General features: G+C 41.8%; 1 protein-coding gene across 2 annotated transcripts in view; it reads left to right on the top strand.

Moving 5' to 3' along the window:
* The first annotated feature begins 333 nt into the window (after positions 1 to 333).
* The window catches only part of znf385b (zinc finger protein 385B), a 107,814-nt gene continuing 94,291 nt past the window's right edge, over positions 334 to 13,856 (top strand). The window contains exon 1 of one of the 2 annotated variants that reach the window (XM_020054560.2): positions 334 to 551. In XM_020054560.2, coding sequence (XP_019910119.1) covers positions 476 to 551 — 76 coding nt within the window. In that variant the 5' untranslated portion in view covers positions 334 to 475. The remainder of the gene's footprint in view (positions 552 to 13,856) is intronic. The other variant, XM_020054562.2, reaches the window with a different exon arrangement.

Raw genomic sequence — 13,856 nt, 5'->3', positions numbered from 1 at the left:
TTAGATTTTTAATTGAAATGTAGTTGAGAAACTACAATTTGTTTTAATCCTGTGTGTAACATGAGTATTTACTTTAGGCTATACACGTATAGCAAACCCCAGCAATTAATTTCTAAGTTTTATGTTTATTTGTATTTTTTGGGGGGGGAATGAAAAGCTTGTTTTTCTTCAGAAGAGCATGACTCAAGCAATACTGTGAAAGTAAATGTAGGAGGTTGCAATCGGCATAGCCTACTGCGTGCGCCTACTGCGTGCTCCGGTTCAGGTAGATCTGCTACTTATGCCCCTTAAGGCCCCGGGATGAGCATGCGTGGATGTTTTCTGGGCTAGTGCGAACGCATGCAGTTCAGGTCATCGCTTTCAAACGCTACGTACGCTGGTCAGATACAGTATAGGAGAAAACCCGACTAGGGGCAAGAACAAACGGAGACTGTTTTACTTTCCTGACACCCACTGGCAATCCACAGGTAAGGCAATGCAATACGTGAGTTATAATGAAATGGATTTCAGCGGATTTCCTGCTCATCATTTTACATCGAACCATTTGCAAGGTAAATTGATGGAGTCAACGGGACGTTCCCACTACTTTTAATTTTCAGTATAATTACATAGACCGACGGGATTTTGCTTTGATTTAGATCATTTACGCGACGTTTCGGGGGGATTGTACTAAGTTATCTGGAAGTTTTAGATTTCAAAACAATTGTTTTTATGTTATGTCTTTATGAATTTGAAAGCGCACTTGTCTGCTGAGTAGGCTGTGGCATGTTTTATCAGCCGAGCATCGACGTGCCAGGCTACTGTTTATTCTGTTATTTTGCTTATAGGTTATTCACGTCTTGTTTGTGCATCAGCGTTTATCCTTACATTTGTCATGGTTCTTGTGCACACAATCCACCTGTTATAAATGAATAGCTTCGTTGTATGTTATATGATGCCCTTGTTGGTAATGCATTTATTTTAAAAGAAAGGAAGAGAATGAACAGTAACTCTCCATGTGTCCATCCAAGTCATTATGAGGTTTTAGGTTATATTTCATAGTCCGCAAAAGTAGTTGTATTCAGACTGATCAGTCCACCTTGACTGTAGGCAAAGCGTGGGATAGAAGACGGGGATATAATAAATCAAGAGGAAAAGACTTATAGTGTAAATGTTTTGCTTTGTCTAGCCTCTTGATAAGGCTGCCAATGTGGTACAAGTCTTTGTTGTAATGAAGTTAATCCTTTACAAATCCATTATTCCGACATAAGGTCTTTTGTTGTCTGCTGTGTTTTGTTTCAATGGGAGAACTCCTTTGCCTACAATGCCCAGAATGCCGGTTGATCACTTTAAAATAAATGGATGATGCTGCAGTAATTGGCATCTACCAATGACTGTATTCACTTTTTCAATCAATCAATCAATCAATCAATCAATCAATCAAAATTTATTTATAAAGCGCTTTTTACAACAGCAGTTGTCACAAAGTGCTTTACAGAGACACCCGGCCTTAAACCCCAAGGAGCAAACAACAGTAGTGTTGAATTTCAGTGGCTAGGAAAAACTCCCTAAGAAGGTCGAATTTTAGGAAGAAACCTAGAGAGGACCCAGGCTCAGAGGGGTGACCAGTCCTCTTCTGGCTGTGCCGGGTGAGATATTAAGAGTCCAATTGGAATAATAAATAAATTTCTCTTGGCTAAATCCAGAGTATATTTGATTTTAGACTAGGTCAGAAGTATGACCAGGTGGACAAGGACAGGAACAGCAACGGTCCCCCCAAACCAGGTAATCCGCAGGTGTGGACCAGGACCTCATCTCCTTCTAAAATTTTAAATTGGAGGAAACTGAGAAAAGTTAGTAGTACATCCCTCATGTCCCCCAGCACAATAATATAGCAGCGTAACACCTTGGAAACTGAGACGGGGGGGTCCGGTGACACTGTGGCCCTACCCGGGGGAGGCCCCGGACAGGGCCCAACAGGCAGGAAATCAATCCAACCACATTGCCAGGCATCAACCAAAGGGACACCCACCAACCGCAACCCCCCTGAATGAGGGCCGAGTATTGCTAGAGGGCCGAGTATTGCTAGTTTTTGACCTGGTTTGACATTGACATTGATTGACATTGATTGTTTTTCTATCCACGTTTTCTTGAGGGGTAAAGCAATGGTGAATACCTCTTAGTATCTTTGTGTGAGCCTCTGTGTGTGGTGTTTTATGCATTTAAAGACTGATTGAGGACCTGAGCTATTCGGCCTCACAGCCTTGCATGTTCAAAGTGTATTTTTTTGACACCTGCCCATCTGCCAGGAATTTCTCTTGCCAGGCAGGTGTTTTGTCAAGGCAGCTTTACAACACCTATGGTGTACAGATTTTATTGTGTGGGAGGAGTGAGGACTGGTGTTAATGCCTGTGTCTGAGACACACACACACACACACACAGAGAGAAAGAAAGAGGTTGTAGTTGTATTGCTCTTAATGAAATCGTGGTACAGTGGGAGTGATTTGTAGAGATGTGAAACCCTGAAGAGGTGCAATAATATGTTAAAGCAAAATGGCTAGGAAAAACTCCCAAGAAAGGCTGAAACCTGGGAAGAAACCAAGAGAGGACCCGTGCTTTGGAGGGTAGCCAGTACTCTTCTGGCTGAAATTATGATATGGCCTTTTATGGCCAGAATGTTCACCAAGATAATTAAACGTTGACTTGACCAGCGGGACAAAAATACCTAAATGTAAATGTCTGTTGGCTTTTCATAACCAAGCATTATACAGTAATCAGTGGTTGTAGAGTGAGGAAAAAGAGAGAATCGAGAGTAGAGGGAGGAATTAGTTGGAGCATACCTAAGATCTAACACCAGAGAAGACTGGAGAAATGACAACAGGACAGACTGCTTCTAGTCCCCCTGCCCATGGACTCTTGCCGCATAGATTCTGTGGATTGAGACCGAACGGATGTTACAGTGGTCCTGTTGCTCCGTCCAAAGATATTCCAGGACAGGGCCAGCCAGGCAGGAAATAGGCCCACCCATTTTGCCAAGCATAGCACCCGACCACCAAAGGAGCATCACAAGACCTCTAACCTGAGAAATGGCTGAGTATAGCCCGTAGCCATGGCTGAGTATAGTTCTCTCCCAGCGCACTCGTCCAAAAGGACACAAAACTGTACAGAAAGATCTTGTCAGTGACTCAACCCACTCATGTCAAGTATAGCAAAAAGCCTGGCATGACGTGATAGACCCTCTTAGGGACAATGGGACAGCACGAGTAAGCCAATGACTCAGCCCCCATAATAGGGTCAGCGTATGTTCCCCAGGCCCCTTCACCAAAACCAAATGACGAGGGCTGTCACTGGGCCAAAATAACACATGTAGGATTAACTCTATAATCACAATCTAGAACCCACACAGTAAGTCATCCTCTTTTAGCCTATCACTGTAATATTTGCTCCTGTGTAAAAAAAAATGTGGATAGGCCTGTGGTCTCCTGTCTCGGTCCATGTGATTCTAGTTTGTTGCTGTCCATTAAGATTACTTTGCAGCTGAGTTTTCTTTAGCCTGCCTGGGGTGTGAAATGGGGGTTAAATTTTTTTTTACTCTTAATATTATTATTTTTAAATATTATTTTATTAATGGTCTGCAAGTTCTGAGATGGTTGTTTAAGTGACTTTTTGTGTCCCAAATTCATTCAATCAATCAATTTGATATGTCTATTAAGCCCTTTTTACATCAGCAGTTGTCACAAAGTGCTTTTACACCCAGCCTGAAACTCCAAGGAGCAAGCAACAACAGTGTTGAAAACTGCTGACCTGGAAGGCGTAATTATCAGACAGGAGTATCTGTCTGAAAAGTTTCCCATGTTACATCAGAAGTTGAGATGCGACAATCAACATTTTCACCAGCATACGCTTTAAATAATGCATCTCTGTCTCAAATCTGGCATCAGGTCTTGTTCATCTAAATAAAACTATTGTAGTGTAGAAACTCTCTTTGCCAATGTTTCCTAACCGACGATACCAGGACTCCTGGGGGGTACTTGACCTGTCTACAGGGAGTACTTAAGAAGACTCATGAGACCATAGGCTTACTGGTAAAATATACACAAGGGGTACATCAGAGACTACATTTCGGCAGGCATGCTGCCTGTTGCCGACACGGTTGGATAGGGTGCCTTTTGGGACGCAGGAAATGTATCAGTCCTCCACCAGTTCCTGTATCTGTGGTGCTAATTATTCTGTGTTTAATGAAAGCCGGTTAATTGGGGAATCCGTGACAACGGCATTGACAGGGATGCTGTATATAGAGCCTTGCACCACACCACTTCTGTTTCACATCCGTAGACTGACATCAATCATACATTACAGCTATTATAGGGATGATTGATGCTGACTGTAATCAGTTGTTCATTAGCCTTCATGTGTTATCAGTCAATCCAGTCAATGCATTTGATAAATGATTAGAAGAGAACCTTACTTGTGTGAACTCTCTGTAAGATGTTTTCTGGTCAAGTTCACACTTATACAAACAGCTTGCAAAGTATAATTAGCAAAACAATTATGTTTTTAACGGATGGCTGGTTTGACAATGAATTATGCCAACATGCACACACATAGACACACACAAACACACACAGACACATTTTGCATCTCTCTTTCTCTCGCTCCATCACTCTCTCTTTCTCTCTAAAAATGCAGTAAATGTATTCACAATTCACATTTCGTCCGAGGCAAATATTGCTCCTGATAAGACCTGAGCCCAGGGGCTGCCTCTGCTGAATTGGGCAGAAATGGGGCAGACATTTATAAATTGCCTCCACATTTCTCCTTGTCTCTACGAAACTGACCATACCATGCCCGCAAGACCAGGTCTCTGTCCAAATGGTACACTACACCCTAATATAGGTTAGTAAATGCAGCCTAGGATAGAGAGATGGAGGGAAGGCCAGATCGTGTCTGTCTGTAATTAGCTGAATGGACGAGGCTTGAATCTTTTTTTCGCGGGGGTGATGAATCACATTGTGTGGTTCCTCACAGGCCTAGGACTAGGGTGTTAGGTACTATTTCAGGAAAAGAGAATGAGAAAAGTAACACTGTCTGGGAACAACCAATAGAGATGGTATGTGTGATGTCAATGCCACATATTTTTTTTGTTTGGCGTTTAGCTGATGCCTTTATCCAAAGCAATTTACAGTACTTTCAGTACATCCATTCATTTATATGATATGGACTGACTATCTAAAGTATTCACCCCTCATTTAAATAAATAAACTGTAATTCATTTAGAATAATAGAAAAATAAAACAATTATTTCATGCTGTAATACATTAAATTGTGGAGAACTCCAAGGGTGTGAATCTTTTCAGTACTGTATAATATTTCTAGGCCATCTGGGGAAATTACTTGAAGACAGTAAACACAAAGTAAACAAAAAATGAAAACTTACAAAAACTTCTTGTGTGTTTAAAACAAGTCTGCATTTTATGAGACCTTCCTTAGAATGCAAAATGTAAGAAATGGCTTTAGTTGACTTTTTCAAGTAGTTGGAAGAATTCTAAATTCTTTCAAGCTTCTTGCAGGATTTACCACTCTTCTTTTTATTTTGGCTTCAAAAAAAATATTTCCCTCAACGAAGTGACCTTTATGTACTGTTCATCAAACTAAGTAGCTTTTGTGTCTGTCCCTGGGTTTTCTGTTGTCACCTTGACCAGTTTCTTCCAATTTCTTTATGTTGTTTCTTCTAGCCATCACACAAGAGATCAGTTGCCTTTTTACTGATTTTATTATGCTCCAGCCCCCACCAACCCCGCGTCGACCAGAAAATGCCCAGGGCTGAATCTAGATACCAACCGCTCAATACCTCACACATGGTCACGTTACCAGTAAATTGAACGCATAGTAAAAACTGAACAACAGGTGTTAGAACAATCCAGGACCCATACAGACCTGGGTTTACATACATAAGCTGGGCATGACTGATCTTGTTGGCACATTGAAATCAGTAGAATATTGAAAAAGCTGAAATCCCACCCAGCAGGCACTCTAAAGTGGAGAGAACCAGATAAACCCAGACAGGATGTCATGAAACATCTTATTTCCTGAACCATCATGTAGCTGTAGGTTAAGGAGAAGCCTGCAAGTAAAACACAGGGGGGTCTGTTTGGAAAATATGGTGAAAACTTTTGATGTACAGATTAGTAATTTTCTGAATATTTAAGAAATGTACCGGTCATCCATATGCCTTGGGTGCATAACTCACAAGGGTTTCCACCCACGGTTCTCAGAGTTGCAAAAATCGAATTGATATTATGGTAATTTATCTTAACAGACTAGAAATTAGCATGTCAAGCTGTAATAAAACAAAGTAGAACAATTTTCTTACCCCATCTGCAGAGGATTACATTGTTGTGTGGGAGAGAGAATGGTGATGAAGTTTGGCTGGCTACATATGATTTTATTTACAATTTCATTTTATTTACAATTGTATCGTCCAAGAGCCGTCCCTTACCGGCTAAAGGAAGCTTAAAAGGAAAAAAATATATTTGGCTTTTCATTATCGAGCTGTGATAAATAATCACAGAAGTTATAGAGGGTGCAAAAAGTCAGATCTTTCTAAAATGTACAGAACATGTCAGTTGGCTTTTTAAAAATGAATGTTAGGAGGTCCAGACAAATATGGTGTTGCCACCAGGTTGTTTGTGGACTGGGACATTTAGAGGCAGAATGTAGATCAGCAATACAACCAGACAGACTTAGGAAAGGGACAGATAGGAGTTCTCTGGACAACTAATCCAAAGACATGATCCTAGGGTCTTCCTACTGGATGGCAGTGAGTGAGTGAGTGAGTGAGTGAGAGAAATAGAGGGAGAGAGAAAGAAAGAGACCCAGGATAATTAGAGGGAGAATACTTAAGATCCAACAGGAAACCAGATAATTACACCAGACAGGACAGACTGAGCCTAGCCCCACGGCACTTGCTGAATTTCAGTACAAATACTGGGCACTGAGACAGTGGGTGGGGGACACTAACACTCTCCAAAGATACCCGTGAACAGGACCAACCAGGAAGGAAATTGACCCGCCCACTTTACCACCACAGGGCCCTAAGCAGTCCACTAACTAACTACCTTAAGACAACGCTGAGTATAGCTAACAAAGTTCTCTTCCACCAGAAATGGTTGTAAAATGGACAGACCCCCCCGTCTTACTGACGGGACTCAGTAAGACAGCATTTCAATAGTCATTTATCTCTGTAAATAAAGTGACGGGACTCAGACCCCCCCCCCCCCCCCCCCCCCCCCCGTTTAGGATGGTGAAAAGCCTGACAGACTCAATACCCTCTTAAGGAAGGAGTAGGAGAACGTGGGACAACCATTGACACAGAGCCAGTAATACAGTCAGATACAGGTTATCCCAGTGGAGAGAGGGGAGTCAAAAAGGCAGAGAAAGCAAGAGTATTTCATCAGTCCAGTGCCTTGTCATTCACCTTCACACCCTTGGGCAAGATGTGCACTCAATCACACGATCTACTGAAGAGATCGGGCTTGTGAAGAGACTTAAAGGTTGAGACTCTCTCTTGGGAACTGGAACTAGCACCTCTGTTTTGTTTTGAAATAAAAACATATTTGCCATCTGCTTCCTCAAGTTTGCAGCACAGGTTATCCAGTTTCTGAGACGATGTCTTACTCAATGTGTATTGGAGTGGAATGAGCTGTGATGTAGGAAATCTTGTTCTGTAGGTCCTAACAGCTCCATAAACAGAGTCAGAAAAACAACTATGTTTTGTCATGGGGAAGCAACTACAAAAATCTTACACTTGCACCAAAACAAATCTTTGACGGAGAGTGCCATGTTAGTTACCAGGTACACAGTACAACATCATCAGTAGGTTTATATGCCTTCCACGTCAGTCGTCTGGCACAAACTAAGCAAAAGCACTTAACACGTCAAATTTAGCAAAGCGAAAATCTATATTGCTATTAAATGCAATAAAGTACAGAAATTAATGATTAATATTTTTTTTTAACTCATTGACAGCCCTTATTAAATGTATGTGGTTAAAAATGAATTGTATATATCAGTGTTTCTGTAACATTATCGGTAGAATCTTATCAATGACAACTTTATCCTTTCATATGGATTTTAGAAAGATTGACTGTGTCATCTTATCAGTTACAAAAAGTGAATCATTGCAATAAGTCACAGAAAGCTGGTGGATGCAGTTTGCATTTCTGTCTATTAAAACTATGAAAGAGAAGGAAATGAAAATCAGCAAGCATCAACATTCAAAGGATTTAAAAGAGTTTTCTGCCAAAGCAGGCATTAAGTTATGTGTTGAATCATTTGTATTGGGTATGTAATGTAAGTAGTGTAAAAACTGCAAGGCAGCGCAGCCACCAGAGTGAAGATGGGATGTGTAGACAGAGGGTCGTTGGCTCAGTGACACCTGGGAAACATTACAGCACCTTTAATCCTTTCAACACTGACACCACACACACACCATTGACAACATGGAGTGATTCAGGTTATTGGAAATGCACACCAGAAGCATTGAGAGGATGTGCAGCAGTCGGGAGAGATTCACACACACACACACACACACAGACATAAAAATGTTTTGAACACACTCACTCTCTCTCTCTCTCTCTCTCACACACACGCACACACAGACTCTTACAGACTTATACAATCAGTGCCAATAGACTGTGTCTTGGTCAGCTTCTATCTCACAGTCCTTAACATCTGCACTGCTTTTAATCAGGGTCAATGGAAAAATATTTTTTTATAGAAACATTAAACAGAGTGTAACCTTCTCCCATATAGCAAGGGTACCATAGAGCGTTCATTAGAGTCTTCCATAAGTTTTGTCCTAAATGGAACCCTGCCCTATGTCCCCTGTGGAGGACCCAGGTCAAAAGTAGTGCGCTAAATAGGGAATAGGGTACCATTTGGGATGGATCTATTGTCCCGTATCGTATGGCAAGTCTGCCACAGAGGGTAGCATGTGGCTTGAGTCATCGTTCTACTTCTCCTAGCTAGCCCTCCTTCCTCTGCCTCAGATAGGTGTTTCTTTCTGGGAGTAACATTAGAGGCGTCCCGGCCTGTACCATTAACTGAATTGCATTGCTGCTGAATTTTTTATGCCACCACTAGATGAGATGGAATTGTTGTAATTGTGACACAGCACCTTCCTGTTTGCATTCTTTATCATCCCCGTTGGGCCTGGTGGAAATCACTGCTGCCAATATCTAACAAGAATTCACGTTTATGTCATATGTGACTAGTCTGATACTTTGTTTCACTTTTTTTTACTCTGGATATTATTATGGTGGTTTAATATTTTAAGTGGCGTTCTTTTCCCTTTTTCACCCAAATTGTCTCCTTTATGTGACTGCAGGGCAGTCACATATGTTGTTATTAGTGGCCTGTAGACCTCACCCTGACAGGACATCACGCACCTTTCCACCAATCACTCTAGACACACCGTTCTGCCATACTACGAAGGTCTCACTGAACAACACTGTAACTTGGCTGGGTCTTACAGTGATAATCTCTCAAGTGAGTGAGGATGCAAATCAGTTAGATTAGACCTAATCTGATTGCAGGCAGGTTCAAATTATAGCACAAAGGACCTAGCATGTAGGGTAACCGTCGGGCTTTGTAAAGACTATCTGTGAGTTGATTGGTCCACGTCAGATTAGGATTACTAACTCAGAGATAATTGTGAGGTTAAATAATCCTAATCCTGAATGCGCAACAGCTGTACCGATCAACATGTCCCTTTTAATGCAGCGTTATGATATTAAGAACGAGTTCCACCCATACACCCCCTTCATTCCGTGGTTCCGGCCATTTCGCGTTGTAGTGAAGATGCTGCTAGCATGACATTAAATGGCCTGTGAACTGTGATCATCTGTAAACCATTAGGTCTGTTTAGGGCCCAGAATATGAAGCGTATGGTAGGCAATTACATGACGTCACACACTGAGTGTTTGGTTGCCCCTGTCGTCTTAGAGAACAGAGCATGCCCTAGGATAGCCAGGACTGACAGAGCTGGTGCCAGCCACACCAAATACCACGTTATGAGTTGGGGTAGGCTAGAAAAATACTTTTCAAATTGGGCGACATTTAAACATCTACCATGACATCTACTACGTGTTGTGAATTCATGAAGCCCTTTTTTTTGCCAGTCTAGGTGGCCTGCTGCCCCTCATACTTAAAACGGCGTAGTTATTCTGTAACCCCGCAGGTCATACTGTGTTTCTCCTGTTCATTTATCTCTGTAAATAAAGTGACAGACTCAGTAAGACAGCATTTCAATAGTAATTTATCTCTGTAAATAAAGTGACGGGACTCAATAAGACAGCATTTCAATAGTCATTTATCTCTATAAATAAAGTGACGGGACTCAGTAAGACAACACTTCAATAGTCATTTATCTCTGTAAATAAAGTGACAGGACTCAGTAAGACAGCACTTCAATAGTCATTTATCTCTGTAAATAAAGTGACGGGACTCAGTAAGACGACACTTCAATAGTCATTTATCTCTGTAAATAAAGTGACGGGACTCAGTAAGACAACACTTCAATAGTCATTTATCTCTATAAATAAAGTAACGGGACTCAGTAAGACAACACTTCAATAGTCATTTACCTCTGTAAATAAAGTGACAGGACTCAGTAAGACAGCACTTCAATAGTCTTCTTAGTATTCTATCCATTAGCTGTGCTGTCATTTTTTTAACACCTCTTGAGTTCTCTTTAAGTTGGCTTTCCCTGCTTCCTTACACCTGCACTGTTGCAGTAGGCTACACACACACACACACACATGTTTTTGGGGTCTGGTTTGTGATTATGGTCTTGTCTCTTTACAGTTCTGGCTCTTATCACAGTGCACTCTCGACCAGGAAGAATTGAGTACATAACACGCTTGTAGTAGATTACTCCTACGAATAAAATACTGTTGCGCTTTTGGGTGCTTGGGAGTCCTACCCAGACAGATTGGGCACCTATAAACTCTATTGTTGCAGGTACACCTACGGACCTGGTTTGCAATGAGATGCAGGGCCTCAAACCCCAGCGCCACTCTGAAGCCTCAGAGACTTTTCTGTGGTATCAGAAAGTGAGATTGACACCATCCTGCCACCATTAAGAATGTGTTCCATATTGATCAAAGCATCTTACGGGATACAGTGTACTGTGACGTTAACTCACGTTGGCTGACTTTGTTCTGTCCTAGTCACTAGCTCTTTTAGCTCGGTTGCGACTCTGACAGACAGGCAGAACTGCTCAGACAATTACTGTGCTGACTGTGGGCACTATGACTTTGAGATATTCTCTAGGGGAGGAAAATAATTAACAGAAAAATGTCCACCCTTTCAGTAGACGAATGGAAATGCTTTGCCCTCTTTGTTGGGTTAGTCGGCTGTGTGGCTGAACTGTCTTCGTTTTTCAGGAATGTAAAAAAATAAGTACAAAAATGTGTTGTTTCTTATTTTTTCAGTCTTGACCAAAGAAACCTCTCTCTGAAATGCTTGTTCCTCTTCACCGTCCTTAGTAATGAGGTCACGGTCGACTTCTGTCTAGGGTGGGTTATGGTTATGTGCCTCTCATGTCAATAAGCTGACCCTTAACCTCTGTGGCTTTATTGCCCAGCACCAAGCCATCTGGTCCTCACAGCTTATAGACAGGCTTTTCATTCTCTCTCTCTCCTTCTCTCTCGCTCTCTCTCGCTCTCTCTCTCTCCCTCTCTCTCGCTCTCTCTCTCTCCCTCTCTCTCGCTTTCTCTCACTCTCTCTCTCTCTCTCTCGTATGTCACTGTAGCTAGTACACCAAATTAGGCACTATAGTGTGACATCATGGTTCTGCAAAACTGGACGGATGCCTTTGTTCAAGGTGAATGCCTGTCTATGAAATGGAACTCATTAGAATTCATTGTAAAGTCGCTGTGGAAAGCCAAGCGCTACTGTTAGTTATGGAAAGCTAGCACCATTCGTTTGTATGCCTACTGTGGGTTGAAACAATAAAACACTTAGCACCAGAGAGGGCTTCTGCAGGACTCACTCTCTCACAAACACACACACACCCTTTCAGGCTGAGACGCTCTGTTCACATGGCGTTAACCTCTGATTCTGAGAGGGACAAGCATTTTAACCGCAATACTTGTTATCAAATGCCTCCTTACACAAAAAATTCAGTCTCGAGGGAAATCGGAGCAGGGGTTCGGGAATGCCTGACTCCTCCATGAATAGATAAGATAATAACTTTGTCCGAAACAATGCTGTAGTATTTCCATAAATCCTCAACGACATTCCCCTACACCCTGAAATATCACTGGCTGGGTGGGCGTAAGTCAGTTATGTCTGCTGTGCTTGTTGACTTGCACTGAGGCTAATGTGTCATGTTTTTCCAGTAAGGCTGCCCACATTGAAATCACCCCTCAAATAAAGCTGCTGTTTCTGTCAAACCTACCACCGTAAAACCTGGGAGGAACTGACTTAATTGTGGATTTTAGAAAGTCATGGATCTTCTCCCAGAGATAATGCATAAGATAAAATGTTCTTGGGCCAAGGCTCATAGGTGGAAACATGCATGTCTTTGTCTTGAGGCCAAATAGTGGGTAAAATCTCAACTTGGATAAGCGGCATGAGTCACAATAGTTCTTTGTTCTTTCGGTTCTTTAGTAAGAAACTAGACAAAATCAAACAGGCAAATCAAAAGCTTATAAGGTTAGCCATAGGGATTTAAAAGGGATATGGAACAGCCTTGCAGAAACAATAAAGTTTACTGGCTACATGCTAAAACAACATTGAAGCCATGATGACATTGTATACACATCTTTAGATTGTATTGGAAAGCAGCACTCAAAGTAAATGAATATGTGATTGCTTTGAAATACTCTCTTTATATCTAGTACCGTGCCTTGTTTTGGAGCTTTTCATCTACATCTCTAAGCTGACAGGATTGCTTTGTAAGACCTGCAGTGTGTGTGTATGTGTGTGTTTGCGGCCCTCTGAAAACCTGCCGTGTGTCCCTGCCTCTGATCTTTTTTTGAAGGGTACATCTGGCAACAGCTTTGACTAGACTAGAGAGGCTAGAGAGTTTCCCTCAAAGATTCTGGGGCTTCTGCTGGATCTCCAGGGTAAATAGGAAAACTGTCCGGATTTGTGGGGATCTAAGTTATTGACACATCCCGGCCTGCATTTAGGAGAAAAATAGATTATCCATAGTTTCCTGGTGTTTAGTCTGGAGTCATCAGGCTGTGGGATCCTACATTTAAACCTCACACCTCTGGTTATTATTGCGGTGTTATTGGTCTGTTGTGTTTAGTACATGTCCTTCTTTACCACTGCTGAGTAGGCCAATGACCTTTAGGGTTATCTTCAGTATGGTTTTACTGAGAAACACACACCTGCACTTAAATGCTTCGAAGGGGCCTTGAATAATGTTTTGACATTATTCCAGTGTTTTGACGTTATTCCAGTGTTTTGACATTATTCCAAGACCAAGTATGGAAACATCTACAGTAACGTTACATATGCATGTAGCACACTGCTGGTGTGCCATAGATAGTTATGAATTGCTTTTGGAATACACACGTTTGGCAACGTTGTGCTCCATAATGTCCCCTGACTCTGTACTCTAATTCTGTCCCCTGACTCTGTACTCTAATTCTGTCCCCTGACTCTGTACTCTAACTCTGTCCTCGACTCTGTTCTTTAATTCTGTCCCTTGACTCTGTACTCTTATTCTGTCCCCTGACTCTGTACTCTAATTCTGTCCCCTGACTCTGTACTCTAACTCTGTCCCCTGACTATGTACTCTAATTCTGTCCCCTGACTATGTACTCTTATTCTGTCCCCTGACTCTGTACTCTAATTCTGTC

The sequence above is a fragment of the Esox lucius genome, chromosome 16, assembly GCF_011004845.1.
Source record: "Esox lucius isolate fEsoLuc1 chromosome 16, fEsoLuc1.pri, whole genome shotgun sequence".
NCBI classification, from domain to species: Eukaryota; Metazoa; Chordata; class Actinopteri; order Esociformes; family Esocidae; genus Esox; species Esox lucius.
This window is presented reverse-complemented; position numbering and strand designations above follow the sequence as displayed.